Below are 19,850 nucleotides of genomic sequence, written 5' to 3'. Positions count from 1 at the left end.
TCTAGAAAGTTTTCCAAAAGGAAGTAAGGCACTTAGAACCCCTCTCTCTGACTTAGAGTTCCTTCCAAGCATCATTTTAAGGAGGGGTTGGCAAACTTTTTCTACAAAAGGCCAGACAGTTAATGTTTTAGGGCACATGGGCCTCTAGTTTCTGTCACAACTCTCGGCTCTGCCACTGGACATGGAAAGCAACCATAACACAGGAGAAAATGGGTGTGTGGCTGTACAGCAATAAAATTCATTCATGGATGCTGAAATGTGATTTCCAAAAAACTTTAATGTGTCAGGAAGTACTGTTTTCCTTTTGACTTTTTTTCAGCTACTTGAAGATATAAAAACCATTCTTAGCTTGGGACACACAAAAATAGGTGGTGGGTCAGATTTGACCCTGAAGCCATAGTTCACCCACCCCCATTCTATTCTAAGAGCTCAATAAATATCTGTTGTTGGTGAAAATACACTTCTCCTTCTGAAAATAATCTGAAAACTAAGGATCCATCAGGCACCTCCCATTACCTTTTCCCACCTTCTTTTTTTGAAAACTGCCAATGCTGCCGACCTGACTAAAACAAAGGCCATTAGAAAACAAGCCAAATTAACTTCCTTTTCTGAGCCCTTTAAATAAGAGTCTTAAAACAGCTCTTCATAAAGAGGGACAAGGCAGCATGCCTACAAATGACGGAAACGGGGACTGAGCAATCGTGTGGACCCCATACTCATAAAGCAGCAAAGGTCGTGGCAGCTTTAATCACATATACATATAAAAACTGTATATTTTCCCCATCCACCATCATGATAGAGCCTTGCTTAGGGGGATGAATACTGAAGCAAATATGTAGTAAACTGACATGACAAACTGTTCTTTTTTTTATTATTAATCCCAGAAATACAAAATTAGTTTAATTAATATAATTAAATAATATATTATAGCATATTAAAGATAGAAAGTTAAAAATCACAAAATTATGTCATTAGAGAAAAAGCATTTGTCAACAAGCAAAACTCTTTCATAGTAAAAATGCTCAATAAACACTTAATAGAAGAGGATTTCACCCTGATAAAGAGAATATATGCCATTTCATTTTGTTGATTATTTCCTTTGTGTAGAAGCTTTTGAGTTTGATGAAGTCCCACTTTTGTATTTTGGGCTTTGCTACCTGTGATTTTCATGTGAAATCCAAAAAATATTGCCACGACCAACGTCCAAGAAGTTTTCCTTATGTTTTTTGAGGAGTTTTACAGTTCTAAGTCTGTGTTTAAGTCCTGCTTACAAATGGAATATTAGTTGGCCATAAAAAAGCAGCAGATCTTGCCATTTGCAGCAACATGGATGGACCTGGAGATCCTCATACTATGTGAAGCAAGTCAGACAAAGACAAACATCACTCGATATCACTCATATGTGGAATCCCATTTAAAAAACGATACAAATGAACTTATCTACAAAACAGAAACAGACTCAGATCCTGAAAACAAACCCATGGCTACCAAAGGGGAGACATTGGGGGGAGGGACAAATCAGGAGCCTGGGTTGAACATACCCCTTGGTTCTTCTTTTTCAAAAATTAGCATAGCTATCAGCAAAACCTTTTCACTCCATATAAACTTTTAACCTTGTGTTAAGTACTGAAATTTATGTACAGAATAGTATATCAAACATATTTGTATATTTAAAAATTATTATAAAGACAACTATCTAAACACCATCTAAATTACAAAATGTAACACACTAGTAACTGAGAAGACACATATGAGACCCTCCAGAATTACACTCCGTCCTGCCATTTTATTAGTAACTACCCTCTAGATGTCTGTAGTAATCATGTTTATACATATATTGTTGTTGTTTATGGTTCCCTTATTTTAGGTAAAATTTACGCACGGTCAAATGTACAAATCCAAAGTTCAAAATTCAATGTAGGGCTTCCCTGGTGGCGCAGTGGTTGAGAGTCCGCCTGCCGATGCAGGGGACGCAGGTTCGTGCCCCGGTCCGGGAAGATCCCACATGCCGCGGAGCGGCTGGGCCTGTGAGCCATGGCCGCTGAGCCTGCGCGTCTGGAGCCTGTGCGTCCGGAGCCTGTGCTCCGCAACGGGAGAGGCCACAACAGTGAGAGGCCCGCGTACGGCAAAAAAAAAAAAAAAAAAAAAAAAAAAATTCAATGTATTTGGATAAATTCATACACCAGTGTCAACTACAGTCCTATCAATAAGCAGATTACTTCCATCACCCCAGAAATTACTTTTGTGCTCATTCCTCATTCAGAATTATCCCCTAGTCCTTACCTCTCTTCCACTGTATATTTCACTAGATGTTAATTTTGTTTATTCTAGAACATCACATAAATGGAATTACAGACTAATATGTTTTTGTATTTGGCTTTTGCTCAGAATATTGTACATGAAATTCATACCCGTTTTTGGACAAACTGTTCTTAAGAATGAATGAGATTGCTCACCATTTTATATGGCTACTGAAGACAAATTTAATAAAAATTATTTCTTACTCTCCAAGTGGCACCTAGATATTATTTCTTTAATCCTTGAAAAAAAATCACAGTATAAAAGTTATGTGGGAAATACCCACATGTATAATAACCTCATTTTATTTTTATACAGCCCTGCCCTCTGAAAAGGTAAAAGTGGACTGCAATTTCTTCCATGCTCACGATTTCCACGTAGATGTTGCTGTAGATCTTTTTATAATCAAGAAGTAAAGAGATGTTCAATTATTCGCTGGAAATAATTCAGAGTCCTTGGCAGAGCAAAGAATGAAGAGAACATTGCTGAATTACCAACTTAAGGCTTCTTCCAAACAGACCACGAAGGAAGACTTTACCCAGTTCTTTCCAGAAATGGAAGCTTGTACTTTCTGGGAGAAGATTCTGCCATCAGTGAGTTCGTGTTCCTGTGTTATGATGATGACTACCAAGAACCGCAACTTTGTAAAGCCCATTGTTACCATTCTGGCCAAGCCAAGGGTTGACTGCACTGATTAACAGAGTGACAATTATCTCAGTGAGTTGCCATCATCCGTGGTAGAAGAGTTTTTTAAAAATTACAGCTGGCGGGGGGGGGGTGATGAATTGGGAGATTGGGGTTGACATATATACACTAATATGTATAAAATAGATAACTAATAAGAACCTGCTGTATACGAAAATAAACAAAATTCAAAAAGAAAAAAAAATTACAGCGTGTCTAATATCTACCTGAAGAGAAGCATAAACCACGATTCCAATTCATTTGAGTTGCCTGGTACTTTTCCAGAAAATATTTTTCTAGCAATGAAGTACACTAGGTTGACCCTAAAAATTACCTGATCCTCTGCCACAAAACCAGTAACACATGGAACATCAAACATGTCACAGGATGGGTCAATATAAAACCGAGAAAAGAGTATCTATGATTTAGAATAAAATTCTACATTTTTATTAACATTCTATTTGAATTAATAAATTTTATTCTATCAATGACAAGAATTCACTGATTTGCTAATTTTACACACCAAGAAGCAAATGTTTTTCATCTAGTTTATCCTTAAGTGCCCCCTTGCACTGATTTCCTAAATGAACTCTTGTTTTGCCTGAATACACACTTTGTTAGAAACTACAATGCAAGCCGAATACCAATAATAAGACATCTTTCCCCACTTTTTTTTTTTTTTAACAAGAACTGCAGATTTTCCTAGTTGCAAAAAGGGAGGGAGGGAATCTGGGAAAGAATTGTCTGTTCAAGATGTAAACTAGTATTTTTGACATTTAATTAGGTGCATCTGATGTTGAAATTATACAAGAGCTGCGTCAGTGATGGAAAACCCCACCCAGGAGCAGCAAATCTGTTCTTTTCCTCATAATACTGTTCTTACTCCTGTTCCATCTTTGAAGTACCGTTATTTAGAAAGTACTAAAACTTATCATCATTCTCCATAATATTTACCAACATTGTGACCTAGTTGTAGACCTTCTGCAGCTCAGTGAAACCACTTACTTCTGCAGAGAAGAAATGATTCCCGATTTAGCACAAACATACTCCAAAGGAAAGACAAGGTGAGTTCTAAAGGATCTAAGGAACAGAGTGAGGTAAAGACACTGAAAGCTGGACTGGTCGGGAGAAAAAAAACGGAAGAGCAGCGCTGGAAAAGTTAAAAAGTAAGATGACAGGTCTGTCTTAAGGCTACTTTTAGAAAACATCACAATACAAAGTAGAATTCTACTTGTGTTTATTGCAGGGCAGACTCCTGTCAGTTTAGTAATTCACCCCACACTTCTGAGTCACCGTATTACATGATACCTGGGTAGTATATCATTACTCATTACCAAATAATTAGCAGAACTGGGTTTAACCCAAGGGGATTATAAAGAAATAAACCCTGGGAGGCGACGAGAGGGGATGGGGAGAAGGCAGAATCCGAGAAACACAAGTTGATTCACCTGTAAAGGTGGGGGGATGGGGTACTGCACGTCCTGGCAGGGAAATCACGAGGCCCAGGTTCCAGGACGACACCGGCAACCAGGAAGCGTGTGACCTTGTGGAAGCCAAGATGGACTGTTCTAAGAACTGACCTCATGGATAGAGACGGGACGGCGCGCTCGATGCTGAGACCACTTGCCAGGGTCCAGATCCCAATGGATAACACCTGCCCCTCAGGTGTATACGTGCCTCACTTAGCCACGGCTGGGACAACTTAGCCTGCTCCGTCCAATCTGGCACAGTTTCGGCGCCTTGGGGTGTGGGCCCGGCCTCCTCCCGCCCCCAGGACATCCTCCATCCGTGAACGTCCTGCCGGGTGAGCGGTGCGAGCGAAGTGGCGCTTAGGAGTTGAAGGGTGGTCTCGCACACGGAAAGTTGAAAAAAAAATGCTGAATCAGGGTGCTCCCATTTTGCCGGTTCACGGGCAATCGGATGCTCCCTTCCCTCATCCCTCCTCCCGCTCCGAAAAGAAACCGGATCGGCCTGTGCGCTCAGAGGTCACCTGCGAAGAGCAGAGCGATGTCACTCGGCTAACCCTAAAACGGCATCCACGATAGAAAAGAGCCGAAAACACCACTGCATCATCCGAAGAGAGGCCCCCCCTCCGGAAGGTGACCCTTTAACGCGTTATCCTTCGGTTCCGCAGCCTCGGCCGGACGGGATGGGGGAGGGAGGGAGGTGAGCGCCCTCGGAGCACCGGAGAGTTTCCACCAGCCCCGGCCTCGCCGCGCGCTGGCCAGGACGGTACCGACTCCAAGCGGACGGTCCGGTGTAGGATGTCGCGAACTAAAAACCGCAGCCCGAGGGACCCCTGCAGCCGCCCAGGCCGAAGGGTTAGGGACCACGATCTAAGAGTTCCGGGCGGCCACCCCCGAGTCGCGCTCTGAGGCCACCTCGCCGGCTTCCGGCGCCCCGGGGCCGGTCCCCAGTGATCAGAGCCGGAGGGGCCCGGGGATGGAAGGAGGAAGGCGGGGGTGGGCGGATCAGGGGGCCGATCGGGGATCGGGGCCGGGGGCGCGGGGCGGGCCTCCTACCTGTGGTGGAGAGCACGGTGCTGGCGAAGAAGAGCGCGGAGGTGAAGTCCCAGTTCCAGTTGCCCGAGGCGTTGCTGAGCACCGACACGCCGTAGTTGCTGGCCTCCAGCACCCGGCCCAGGAACTGCTCGAGCTGCGGCTCGGACAGGCACTCGTGCTCCTCCAGGAAGCGCCGCTTCAGCTTGCGCAGCTCCTGGCGCAGCAGGTCCTCGTAGGGCAGCTCCACCGACGAGAAGACCACGGCGCCGAAGACCAGGTAGAGCATGTAGCCGAGCACCAGGAAGCCGAAGCACCAGGCCGAGCGGTGCCGCTCCACCAGGCGCACGCACGAGCTGCCGGCCAGGGACTGCAGCATCTTCTCCGCCGCCCGGCCGCGAGGCCCGCGCCGCAGACCGGCCCGCCGCCCGCCCGCTCCGGAGAGCTTCTTCGCCCTTCTTTTCCTGTTTCCTTGCAAATAGAAAACACCCAGATGATGTGGCGCTGACGTGGTGGCCGGTTCAGGTAGCCCGAGAGTCGCCCGAGATCGCCGAGCAAACTTGCAGGCTGCGCGGGGTGCTGGGCGCGCGGCCGGGGAGCCCCCGCCCTTGACTCCGCCCCCCGGGCCGCACGGACCCCGCCCGCCTCGCGGCGCCTCCGGCTCCCCGCCCGGGTTCCCCCTCCCAGCCGGCCCGCGCGCCCGGCAGGCGGGGTGAGAGGTAGTGTGTGCTTGCGTGCGTGCGTGTGTGTGTGCGTGTGTGTGTGTGTGTACACACTTCTGTGCTGTTCGCTGCCGCTCCAAGACCCCAGTCCCAGCTACACCATTTCCCACCTATTTCTTCTTAAAGCCACTATTACAACAAAGAGAGCCCTGGAATACTTTCCATTTTCTCTTACTGGGCGGAGCGGGTTGAGCAATCTGGTGCCAGTGATGATGGTGAAAAGACCGGAATCTCAGGGCTGGAAGGCACCTGGAACCTGAAGAGGAAGGCAGAGTTTTGGAAAAGCCACATTTCTGAACTCTACTTCTTTAGAACGTGAAGAGTGAAGAAAGGTCCCAATATATCAACTACCAGAAGCAACTGAGCTTTCCCGAGTGGCGTTTCTTTTTAAGGGGACGACCTTGCTGTGGGCCAGAGTCTAGTTGGTGCACCCTTTTTGCAAAGACAATTTGAGGGCAGGTTTCAAGAGCCTTGAAAGAGTTTATGTGCTCTGACACCGTGATGTGTCCTAAGAAAAAATAGGGAGACAAAGATTTATAGAGAAGGCTGTTCATAAACAAAATATATCTATATTATATACGAAATAATGAAGAGTCAGGAACAATCTAACTATTCCAAAATAGAGGAATGGTTAAATAAATTATGAAATAATGCCATCTGCAGCAACGTGGATGGACCTAGAGATTATCATACTGAGTGAAGTCAGTTAGATAAAGACAAATACCAGATGATATTTTTATGTGGAATCTAAAATATGACACAAATGAACTCTTCTATGAAACAGATTCACAGACATAGAGAATAGACTTGTGGTTGCCAAGCGGGAGGGGGTGTGAGGGAGGGATGGATTCAGAGTTTGGGATTAGCAGATGCAAACTATTATATATAGGATGGATAAACAACAAGGTCCTACTGTAGAGCACAGGGAACCATAGTCAGAATCCTGTGATAAACCATAATGGAAAGAATATGGAAAAGAATGTATATATGTATGACTGAATCCCTTTGCTGTACACCAGAAACTAACACAACATTGTAAATCAACTATACTTCAATAAAATATTGTAAATTAAATAAATTATGGGGTCTCTACAGCATGGTTACCATATTAAAGATGTGTTTAAAGACTACTGAAGCTAAACGATCTCATGTATAGAGTATATATGGTCTTATGTATAGAATCTCAAATATGTAAAATATTTGCATTTTGTATTGTAAAACAGAACTATCTGCATAACAGATCTACTGCAAATCAAACCAGCCCCTAACAGTTGTCTTTGGATGATAGTAGAGTATATAGGTGACATTTATTTCTTTGACATTTTTATATTTTTCAAATTTTCTAAAGTGGACCTTTTGGCGGGGGGGGGCGGTGCAGTGCTGCGAAGCTTGTGGGATCTTAGTTCCCTGACCAGGGATTTAACCCGTGACCTCAGCAGTGAAAGCACAGAGTCCTAACCACTGGACTGCCAGGGAATTCCCTACAGTGGACCTATTTTTGTAATCCAGAGAAATATTAAAAATAAACAAAACGGAATTCTTTAGTACAATTATTTAGTACAATTCGTATCTGCCTACTTTAAGAAATTCAAAAAAAAAAAAACAAACAACAAACCCAACCAAATGAAAACCATTTTGTGTTCATTTATTTAGAAATTTTCATGGAAATTTTTAACATCCTCATCAGTGGTTTTTTTTTACTTTCAGTAAATGAGCTTACCTCCTGCTTTACTCGGAGGATTGAAGTCATCCCTCTCCTTTACTTCTCTTCACTTCAAAATCTCTTCATCAGTAATCTACTTCTTTCCTTTCCTGTTACCCTGAGGAAAACAGCTCCTGCTTATTTTCAAGGTGAAGTCTTTAAGCCACTACTCCCAGCCCTTCAGTCTCCAGGAATCTTGACCTCCCCAGCCAGTCCCCTACTCTTTTATAACTTGAATACTGCTGCTCTGCAAGCTCTTTTCTCTCCGCTTCAAAAAATCACCTCCAGTCTACACCATCCTGTAACACGTTCTCTACCCCGAGCTCTGTAACCCTTGCCCCCCCTACCGTATCCTTCTTGATCTTTGCCATTGTGACATGTCGGGGGACCTCCATGCTCCCGAGGTCACCTCTGCCTGCAGCACACTCTCATTGTCCTTCTGCCTCTCGTGGTGCCTTTGCTCCCAGTGTCACTGTGTTTTTGGTTTTTGTTTGGCCTCAGTGTCTCTACTCATGTGTTTCAGACAGTCCCTGCCCCAATCTCTATCTGTGATGTACCGCATGTACCTGTCCTTCAGGGCCTGCTTAAATGCCAGACCTCATCCGCAACACCTCGACGCCCCAGGAGGATGTGATTTCTTCCTCCTCTCACAACACTGAGCCCTTTGAACACAGCATTTTGTGGGTCACATGTGGTTAACAACTGCACACACCAGTGTGGTTTTATCATCGTGCACTCAAATATACATATACATATATGGCAGCTTTAACACAGGGCTGCAAATTCTTTGACCCTTTTCTCATCAAAAGGGAGGGTTTTGTGTTTCCTGCTCCTGAAACTCTGTGGGCTTGTGACCCTTTCAACCAACAGAGGTGACACTAGGTGATTTCAAGGTTGGGTCATAGAAGGTCAGCAGCTTCAGACATCGTTCACTGGAACACCCCTCTCTTGGAGCCCTCAGCCATAGCTTAAGATCTCTCATTACCTTGAGGTTGATCAAGGTAAACTGCCATGCTTGGAGAGGCCGCGTGTAGGCGTTCCAGGTGACCGTTCCGGTGGAACCAGCACCCCCTACCATCCCCACTGAGGCCCAGGACATGCCAGATCCGGACATCCACCTGCTGAATGCCACCCAAGGACCTCTGTCAATGTCCCCTGCAACAGAAGAATCTCCCGGCTGAACTTGGCTTGAATCACGATAAAGTAGGTGTTGTTTTCAGCCATGAACTTTGGGGGGAGGTTTTTTGTTTGTTTGTTTGTTTGTTTTTGCGGTACGCGGGCCTCTCACTGTTGTGGCCTCACCCGTTGCGGAGCACAGGCTCCGGACGCGCAGGCTCAGTGGCCATGGCTCACTGGCCCAGCCGCTCCGTGGCATGTGGGATCTTCCCAGACCGGGACAGGAACCCGTGTCCCCTGCATTGGCAGGCGGACTCTCAACCACTGCGCCACCAGGGAAGCCCCTGGGGGGAGCTTTTTAAGTAAAAAAAAAATACAGAACCCAGGACAGCATGCATCTGGACTGTGCCTAACTTTACAACTCACCATTAGATGTTTTCTTCCAATGTGTTTGCTGTTCTTTCCCATATTTCACTTCTCTGGCTGAGGCTCTTGCCCTGTTCCATATAACAGCTAGACCAGGGATACCAAATACTTTTAAATCACCTGTTTTATGGCTGAGTAATATTCCATTGTATATATGTACCACATCTTCTTTATCCATTCCTCTGTCGATGGACATTTAGGTTGCTTCCATGTGTTGGCTACTGTAAATAATGCTGCAATGAACATTGGGATGCATTTACCTTTTCGAATTATGGTTTTCTCCAGAGTTCAGGGTTAACAGATACACACTACTATATATAAAATAGATAAACAACAAGGACCTACTGTATAGCACAGGAAACTCTACTCAATATTATGTAATAACCTATATGGGAAAAGAATCTGAAGAAGAATGGCTGTATGTATATGTAAAACTGAATCACTTTGCTGTACACCTGAAACTTACACAACATTGTAAATCAACTATACTCTAAAATAAAATACGAATTAAATTTAAAAAAGCAAAACAAACAAAATAAAATAAAATCACCTGTTACTTCAGACTACAGATAGAAACGAAATTATCATATGCGTGGTCTGACAGGTCCTTCCCTGCAGGGTGAGATCTGTTGAGTAGAGCCAGGAGGTGGGGCTGGGCTGAGGGATGCAAAATTCCTGTATTTCTGGCTCCTTGGAGTTGATGGGTATCACCGCGATAGAAGTTGGCTGTCTCCTTCCTCTTCCTGGCCCCCTTTGCTGGACAGTTAGCAATCTTAGTGATGGTAGGATATTTTTCCTTCTGTTAAAACCTTTACCCCACATGGTTTCTATGTACCACACTGCTGAGAAGCTACTTCCCTTCCGGCCTCCTCCTGGGAACCATACAAGCTAGAGCTACCCCACACCAGTGTGCCAGAGGCCATCCCAAGCATTTCTCAAGAAAAAAAAAATGAGAATGTGGAAGAAAGCTCAGAGCAGAGTGCAGAGTTTCCCAAGAAGTAGGCAAAGGTGGGAAGGGAGGGGGTTGAAATAAGTGGGAGAGACAGTATGTCACCAGGATGGGGCTGCTTCCTACATCCGTGTTCTCGTCAATCAACATAATTTGGAAACAGGTGACCAAGCTTTGTGAGAAACAAACCTTGCACTTGGCGCAGAATTGGCAAGTTAATCTGACATGGAGTGTATGATGTAAGCAATCATCGCTGTTGTGCTGTATGATAATTAGTCATAAATGGCAAACAGTTCATGTAAATGGGTTTAATTATCTCAACAGGTTGAGATGATGGAACAATTCGTAGAGATGGGAGTTCCATAGGAAAGTCTTTCCCTTGGGATCAAAAAAGTGAAATTCACAAACACTGGGTTGGTGAAATCAGGTCAATCAGCAGCAAAAACAAAGTGTTAGTGTTTGTCATTCCATTTTGGGATGTATACCCAAAAGAACTGAAAACAGGAATTCAAAGAGGTATTTGTACACCCGTAGTCATAGCAGCATTATTCACAATAGCTAAGAGGTGGAAGCAACACGAGTGTCCATCAACAGACGACTGATAAACCAAATGTAGTATATACTGACAACAGAATTTTTTCAGCCTTAAAAAGGGATGAAATTCTGACACATGCTACCATCTGAAAGAACTTTGGAGATGCTATACTATGTGAAATAAACCAATCACTCAAGGACAAATACTGTATAATTCTACTTACATGGGGTACCTAGGGTAGTCAAATTCACAGAGACAGAAAGTAGAAAGAATTGTGGTTGCCAAGGGCTGGAGACGGGGGGAGGGGACGGGGAGTTATGGTTTGATGGGTTCAGAGTTTCAGTGTTGCAAGATGAAAAAGTACTGGAGACGGATGGTGGTGATGGTGGCACAACAATACAGTTGTACTTGGTGCCACTGAACTGTACACTAAAAACGGCGAAGACGTTCAGTTTTGTGTTATGTGTATTTTACCACAATTTTTTTAAAAGTCAGCGTTTTGAGCTGACAGTGGGACACAGGCATTACGAATGGGCTGAAGTTTCCCCATCCTCCAACTAGCTCCAGGCTGTATCCATGATGAGGGCCCTTGAAGAAGTAGACATCCTTCACTTCCAGAGGGTGTTGGACAGTCCAGGTGGGACACAGCACAAGGGGCCTCAGTGACCTGGCACACACCCAGATGAGATACGCCTGGCTAGTGATGGGTCTGGAGGCCCAGCTTGGAGAAATGGCAGGAGTATTCCAGGCATTTGCCCTGACGAAAGCAAATTTAGGATGATTTGATAGCTGCATGCAGAGAAGAAAAAAAAAAGTGTGAGTTGATCTTGTAAGTCTGCACAGGGCAGAGCTAGGACTAATGGGTGGAAGATATACGGCATAAGATTTACAAAGCACATCAAGAGAGATCATTCGAATCACATGACTTGACTATCAGTGGAATGAGCTGCCTCTAGAAAGCTCCCTGCCATGACTGTTCAAGCAGAAGGCAAACAATCATAGATTCGAAAGGTAAAATGGAGAGCCTTTTGTCATTTAAGGTGCTTTCCGAATCTGAGATTTTACATTTGCACCGTTTATAAGGTCAAGGGTATGGGGAGAAAAGAGTGAAGTCAATGAAGCACAAAGTTGCCCTGAGGTGCCTCTGACAATTGCTGGATGTCTAACCAGGGACTGCCAAGATGCTCCATCCCTGGTGGAGTCATGCCCAGTGCCAGGGAACCCCGACCGAGCAGACCCCCAGCTTCTCTGTCATCTTCGGCAAAGCTTGTTGCTGCCTCCCCCCACCCCTTATTGTGATGGGAGGGGTCCATCCTGGGAGGAGGGCAGATCAGGCTCAGCCTCTAGACAGGCTCAGCATCCACTGGGAGGGCAGCAAGTGACAGGTGACTCCCTTTAGGGTCCTTGTGGCCACACAAGCCTGTGAGAGACTGTCCACCCTTGGCGCAAGGGATGCTGGTAATTTCCCTGCCCTCATCTCGGTCTCTTAACCATGCCTCCCAATCTCACTTTCCCTGTGGATGTTAAAACATAATCCATCCCCCTCACCTCTTATTCAATCGTTATTTAACATGCCCTCCAGGGGTACAAGAGATAAGGAGGGAAAGGACCGGAAAAAAAGGACTCTCCTGGAAGTAAGATAATGAAAAACGGAGAAGGTGAAGTTTAAAAAAATTAGAGGAGCTGTAAGAGTCTAACGACATCCAGGGCTCTGGCTGCCACGCGCCTTGGGAAGGTGGCTCCACCCCCAGTAGCACCCCTCCCTCCCCTCGCGCCCCAGAGCACTCCGGGCGGGGTGCGTTGAGAGCAGCAGCCTGAGGCCATCTCATCACTCTTTCCAAAACCAGGTCATATGTCTCAGCAGCTTGGAATGGCTTCTCCCCAGGCTTGGTTAGTCGATGATTCCAGACCATTACACAGTGTGGGGTTTATGGCCCTAATGTTAGAAAAGCGAGAGGGAAAAAAAAAAAAAAAAAAAAAAGCGCAGGACAATCTCTTTTTTGTCTCCTGGAGTGTCCAGCCCAGGCTGCTGGCAATCATTAGGGTTGCTGTGTCCCGCTCCTACCGAGGTGATACACGCAAGCTGCAAGCTCCTTGACAGCCTAGGACAATATCCTTCATAAACTATTGTGTTTGCATGTGACACAGGTCAGCGGCATGGACACGGGTGCCAGCTGGCATCCATGAAGCTTTCTAGCACAGAAGGGCTTCATGCTGAAGGTCCGTGTTTTTACCTTTTCAAGAACCCATCTACTCAGAGAGAAAAATTTCAGATCTGGGCACACTGAGATTCCCTACCTACTCCCACTGAACTCTAGGGCCAGGACTCTAAGTGAAGTCTGTAAACCCTCACCCCATACACGGCTCAGTTTGCTGTATCAGTACCTCCCCTAGATCCTAGAATCTTTAATTCCCTCCATATCACAGGCCACTTCCACATAAACTTTCCTGTATTTCAACATCCCATTCAAATCTTCCTTTCAGGTCTCTTTCTTTAACTATCAAAACACACAAAAACTCCCCTATCTCTCTCTCTCTCTCTCTCTCTCTCTCTCTCTCTGAATTCATGCTACAGACATTATCTGTGCAAATCACTGGGTTCCTAACACGCACGTCCTTGTATCATTCATTTTATGAGTACACGCTCTGTCCTCCCACAGGGCTGTTCGCTCTTAGGAGGAATTCCCGTGTCTCTCAGTTCTTTGTACCCTTGATAGCACTCAGCACAATCCTTTCACATGACATATGTACAGTAAATATCTTTGATTGTTTGATTAATAAATAATCACGATTACACTTTCCCCAGGCAGCAGCATATTGTTTAGTGGGAAATATTTTTAGAGCGATGGTCAACCACCCTGTGTTTATGCAATAAATATCTGTTATTGCTTTCAATGTGAAGGAACCGGTTCTTAGCACAAAGACTGCCCAAGGGACCCTAGACAGGAAATGATTTATTTGGGGGTAATTTTGTTCTATTGGATTCTAGGATCTTCCATATATAAAGAAGACCTTTCAGGTGCCTTTTTACAATGGAAGACAAAGATCCTCTAATAGACTTTTAATTTTGAATGTCTGCCCTGCCCATCACCTTTATTTTTTTTAAGTTTAATTTAATTTTTAAATTTTATATTGGGTTATAATTGATTTACAATGTTGTGTTAGTTTCAGGTGTACAGCAAAGTGATTCAATTATACATAAACATATATCCATTCTTTTTCAGATTCTTCTCCCATATAGGTTATTACAGAATATTGAGTAGAGTTCCCTGTTCCCATCACCTTTAAAAACAAAACCAAACACCCTCTTACATATTCTAGAAAAAGCAAGACCGTGTTAATGGAAAAGAATCTGAAAAAGAATATATATATATATATATATATATATACACACACACATATGTATATTATATATATGTGTGTGTGTATATATATATATATATAACTGAATCACTTTGCTGTACACCTGAAACATTATAATCAAATATACTTCAATAAAAATAAAAATTAAAAAAATTTTAACAAAGGAGCTGTTGAGAAACTTAACTTGTGGAGTTTTAGGGGGGACAAGAATTGTTGCAGTTAAGGAGAAAGAGGCAGAGAAGTGAAATCCATACGCCTAGAATGTTAATTCAAGTTATTCCATGGAAAGAAAGGAAGCCCACTGATGGGACTATAGGATAGAAGGTGTATATGTGGTTGTGTGTGTGGATATGTGTGTTTAAGACGGGAGAGACTTGAACGTGATTGTGTATCGCAGGGAAGGAGCCAGTGGAGAAGTTGAATTAGAAGCAAGAGAAGACAGAAGACAATTGATAAAGAAAGGTTCCAGGGGACTTCTCTGGTGGTCCAGCGGCTAAGACTCCACGCTCCCAGTGCAGGGCACCTGGGTTCGATCCCTGGTCAGGGAACTAGATCCCCAATGCCGCAACTAAGACCCAGCACGGCCAAATAAATAAATAAATAAATGTTTAATAAAAAAAGAAGAAGAAGAAGAATGGTTCCAGAGGAAGTAGGCATGACTGCGATCAGTAGCACAGAAACAATAGACAAAGGAAGGCAGAAACGTGAGTGCCGGGCTGTCCACTCATTGATCTATTGCTTCATTTAACAAATAGAGATTGATATTCGCCATGTGACAAGAATTGTGCTAGGCTCAGAGAATATAACAGTGATCAAAATGATTATGTTTCTTGTCTTCAAGGAACATATTCAAATGAGAGTCAAACACTAACTAAATATGAAGAGTAAGGTGTAGGGAGCTCTAAGGCAGGTACCAGGGAAGTCTACCTGAATATGGAGATCAGAAAGGCTTCCCTGAGTACACACTGAGTCGAGCTGGAAGATGATAGGAATTAACTACTAAAAAAAGAGGTGGGACCCAGGGAGGGGTTGGAACTGGTGGGAAAAACGGCTAGAAAAGCAGATGGGGGGACTTCCCTGGTGGCACAATGGTTACAAATCCACCTGCCAATGCAGAGGACACGGGTTCGAGCCCTGGTTCGGGAAGATCCCACATGCCGCGGAGCAACTAAGCCCGTGTGCCACGACTACTGAGCCTGCGCTCTAGAGCCCGCGAGCCACAACTACTGAGCCTGCGTGCTGCACCTGCTGAAGCCCTCGTGCCTAGAGCCGGTGCTCTGCAACAAGAGAAGCCACTTCAATGAGAAGCCCACACACTGCAGTGAAGATCCAACGCAGCCAAAAAAAAAAAAAAAATTAAAATTAAATAATTAAAAAAATAAAGAATTATGTGAATCACTAAATAAATAAGTAAATAAATAAAATCAACCTAATGATTGGAGGTGCAGTAGAAGAGTTTTTCTTCTTCTGCCAATGGTATAATTTGTATCATTTTCTAGATTTTAAATATATTTCTATGTACTTGAAACTACAGATGGAAACTAGCATTGGGGATGAAAAGGACAGTTTAAGGTTCCATTATAAGGACCTGATATCACAATTTAAAATGTTATTTCTTGGTTTTTAAATGGCTCTCAAATTTGAATGCTACTGTTGTATTCCCAGTTCTTTTTGTACATATGGAACACAGCAGTAGTTATGTTGCAACTAGAAAAAAAAAACAAAAACTGGAAGGCAGTGATATCTTACTCACCAGAAGAAGAGTAACCCAGAAGCGTGCATATGGGGAAACCATAGTATGTAGCACCATCACAGCATTCTTTATACATTAAAATAGATTTTAGCTATCTAGCTCTAGAAAGTTTTTCTACCAGAAAAACTCGGGCTTATTTACTCACTCAGTACTTTTTTTGAGAGCTCTTTGTGGTAAGGGCAAGCTTGCAGTGAGATGATGAATTAGAAAAAATAGAATAAAAAGAGAAAACCTCCATGTCCTCAGGGACTTGCTCTGTAGTTCACTTAATGATGAATTTATTAATTTCTTTGCAGTTTTCCATTTCAATTAATTAGCCCAACTATATTCTGTAAGCCCACAGCTGTGCTGGGAATTAAAAGAACAGAAGTAGGACCCAGTCTCTACCTGTGAGAGAAAATGAGAATATAGTCTGGGATACTATATCATTAAGTCCTAGAGGTTTTTTGTTCTTTCTATTCAAGGTTCCCAAATCCATCCCACCTCAAGGGAAGAGATGGTGTCTCATTCACTTTATTTTTCCAATATCTAACCCTGTGTCTGGCACATGGTAAAGATTCAGTAAAGGTATGTTGAAAGAAGAAACACATTTTTTCAAAAGTCCAAGGCTACATCTAGCGAACATCTCATTTCCCAGGCACTCTTCCAGTACTATGCAGAGTTGAAAGTCTTCTCTGGCTTTTGAAGTAACTACTCTTTTTTTTTTTTTTTTTTGTGGTACGCGGGCCTCTCACTGCTGTGGCCTCTCCCAACGTGAAGCACAGGCTCTGGATGCGCAGGCTCAGCGGCCATGGCTCATGGGCCCAGCCGCTCTGCCGCATGTGGGATCTTCCCGGACTGGGACACGAACCCGTGTCCCCTGCATCGGCAGGAGGACTCTCAACCACTCCGCCACCAGGGAAGCCCGAAGTAACTACTCTTAATAAAAAATTAGAATACCTATTACCAAATGTTAACACATATCTGACTGTGATCACCATTATTTATTACCTAAAATGCCTCGTTTTCTTAGAAACCGTTTTTAAGTCTGGAAATTATAGAAACCAGAAGAAATATTATTCCAATTCTAATTTAATCTCCTGTCTGTCCTCTGATCGCTTAATAGTATGAAAATCTGGTTTGCTTTGGTCACATACTGCCAGGTTCAGGAAAATATACACCAAGCTTCTGAACATGGGTAAATCTATAAAAAGATTTTCTGCTTCCATGGCCTGTACAGGACTGATATTGATTTTTTAAAGGTAGAATTGTTACCTTTAATACAGTTACCACTTTTTTCCATGAATTTAATGGAGCCTGCAAGAGGAATCAAATGACTATGTAGAAAGATGTGTATCCTCTTTACGAGTGTGGGTGATGTCTCACAAGATAAGCAAAGCTTTATGTGAGTTGCAAACCCCCATGTCTGCCTGCTGATGCCTGAGCATCTTTCGCCAGAAGCAGGCAGGTGGTGGGGACTTAGGAAAGATGGAATGAGTTGGAGCTGACAGTTGGCCCCTAGGGACTAAGACACCCAGGATCTCAGGGAATAAGGTTCACCTCTCAACATGTTTACATTGCTCTGTTTGGCAAACCCAGTCTGAGGGGAGAAAGACAAAGGTATCCCGGGGGATACTGACTGCAGATCACACAGTCAAGGGTGGCTACCGAATCCTCCTGTTAATTTCTTATTTCATACTCCCACTGGGCTCTTTTGAAAGGGGTCCATATACTTCTCTCAAGGACAGACATGAAATTTTGTTTTAACTTAATTAATTGTTGAGGAATGAAACAGTTCCACAATCCCTTAGCTAACGCCCTTGGGACTACAATTCAGTCTGTCCTTTTTTGGATTTTATGTTATATAACATCCCCGACAGGACCTGAGGCAGAACCCAGCAATCAAACACATGAATACTTCTTCACTGAAATGCATGAGCCTTTGCACTAAGTGGAATAAAGATGACAAGTAGCCTCATGCTATTTCGGGCCAGATTTTGTCACCAAATGAATTGTGAAAAACTTTGACATTTCATATAATTTGGGGCTTTGGAATTGCAATAAGGGATGGGAGAGCACTCAGCCCCTCCACACCTCTCACATTACCCCACCCCACTGCTGCTGTGGTACATTGTTCAGAATATTCTAAAGCATAGTCGTTGGTCTTATGCCTGCTTTGCCGGCAAGTTACCAGAATGATGAAGGGGCCTCATCATTTTGCTGTATCCAGGAAGTCCTCACGTGGGATTCAGTTCTTATGGGTCAGGAATATGGGGGACGGTCCCTTTCTCTTCCGTACAAATCTGTTGTGTGGTTTTCTCAAGCATTCGAGTGTATTGAAAAACCAAAGGTCTGCAGTGAGGTGGTGGTTATCCATCCAAAGGACAGGAAAGGCACTGGGCAGAGGCACCAGCATATGCCAAGGCCCAGGGGTACAAACACAGAGTGATTTTGAGGGATTGCAAGTAGTTCCATGGGGCTGGAGCTAAGGATGGACATAGGGACAGGGCACAACTAAGGATGGATGTAAGGTCAGGGCAGAAGAAGAGAAAGGCAATGTAGAGAAGGTGGCCTTGGATGTCGTATAAAATGAGCCTTTATTGGGAAGAGTGTGAGTGCCCTTGAGAGGTTTTAAGAAGGTGAAGGACATGATGAGATTTGTGTTATTTTGGAAATCCTCTGTTGTATCATTGAGGATGTGCCACGAGATGCATCACAAGAAAGGGCTTCTGGTTCTGCCACTCACAAACTAAGGGACTTTGGGAAAAATTATTAATTCACTGATTTATAATCATGGACAAAAAATTATTTTTAATAGGGTTCCAAATAATTTGTTACTGATTATATTAGTCAGAGGTTCTCCAGAGAAATACATAATATTATATAAAATAGAGTATATCTGTTATGTAATAAGACTATATATAATATGTTATATGTAACAATATAATATATAATAATGAGTATATATAATTATATAGAATGAGAGAGAGAGAGAGAGAGACTTATTTTAGGGAATTTGCTCACGTGATTGCACCAGTGGGCAAGTCCAAAATCTGTAGGGTAGGCTGGCAGACTGGAGACCCAGAGAATAGTTTTTGTTGGGATTTGAGTCCAGAGGGAGTCTTCTGGTAGCATTTCCTCTTCTTTGGGAAACCTCAGTCTGTTTTCTCTTAAGTCCTTCAACTGATTGAATGTGGCCCATCCACATTACACAGGGGAAATCTGCTTTAGCAAAAGTCTACTGATTTAAATGTTAATGTGGTATGTATACAATGGAATATTACTCAGCCATAAAAAAGAATGAAATAATACCATTTGCAGCAACATGGATGGACCTAGAGATGATCATACTAAGTGAAGTAAGTCAGAGAGAGAGAGACAAATATCATATGATATTGATTATATGTGGAATCTAAAAAAAAGATACAAATGAACTTATTTACAAAACAGAAATAGACTCACAGACATAGAAAACAAACATGGTTACTAAAAGGGAAAAGGGGGGGATAAATTAGGAGTTTGGGATTAACATACACACACCACTGTATATAAAATAGATAACCAACAAGGACCTACTGTATAGCACAGGGAACTATACTCAATATTTTGTAATAACCTATAAGGGAAAAGAATCTGAAAAAGAATCTGTGTATATATATATATATATATATGTATACATATATGTGTATATGTATACATATATGTGTATATGTGTGTGTGTGTGTATATATATATATATATATATATATATATATATAAAACTGAATCACTTTTCTGTACACCTGAAACTAACACAACATTGTAAATCTATTATACTTCGATTAA

At 43.2% G+C, this 19,850-nt stretch overlaps 1 protein-coding gene across 1 annotated transcript in view; it reads right to left on the bottom strand.

Moving 5' to 3' along the window:
- Positions 1-5,930, bottom strand: part of KCNK1 (potassium two pore domain channel subfamily K member 1) — a 52,463-nt gene extending 46,533 nt beyond the window's left edge. The window contains exon 1 of the mRNA XM_081242746.1: positions 5,505-5,930. Within this exon, the coding sequence (XP_081098872.1) occupies positions 5,505-5,859 (355 nt within the window). The 5' untranslated portion in view covers positions 5,860-5,930. The remainder of the gene's footprint in view (positions 1-5,504) is intronic.
- Positions 5,931-19,850: the final 13,920 nt, after the last annotated feature.

Source organism: Mesoplodon bidens (assembly GCF_964165515.1).
Source record: "Mesoplodon bidens genome assembly, chromosome: 1".
Lineage (NCBI taxonomy): Eukaryota > Metazoa > Chordata > Mammalia > Artiodactyla > Ziphiidae > Mesoplodon > Mesoplodon bidens.
The sequence above is the reverse complement of the archived record's forward strand: the minus strand, read 5'-3'. Positions and strand labels throughout refer to the sequence as shown.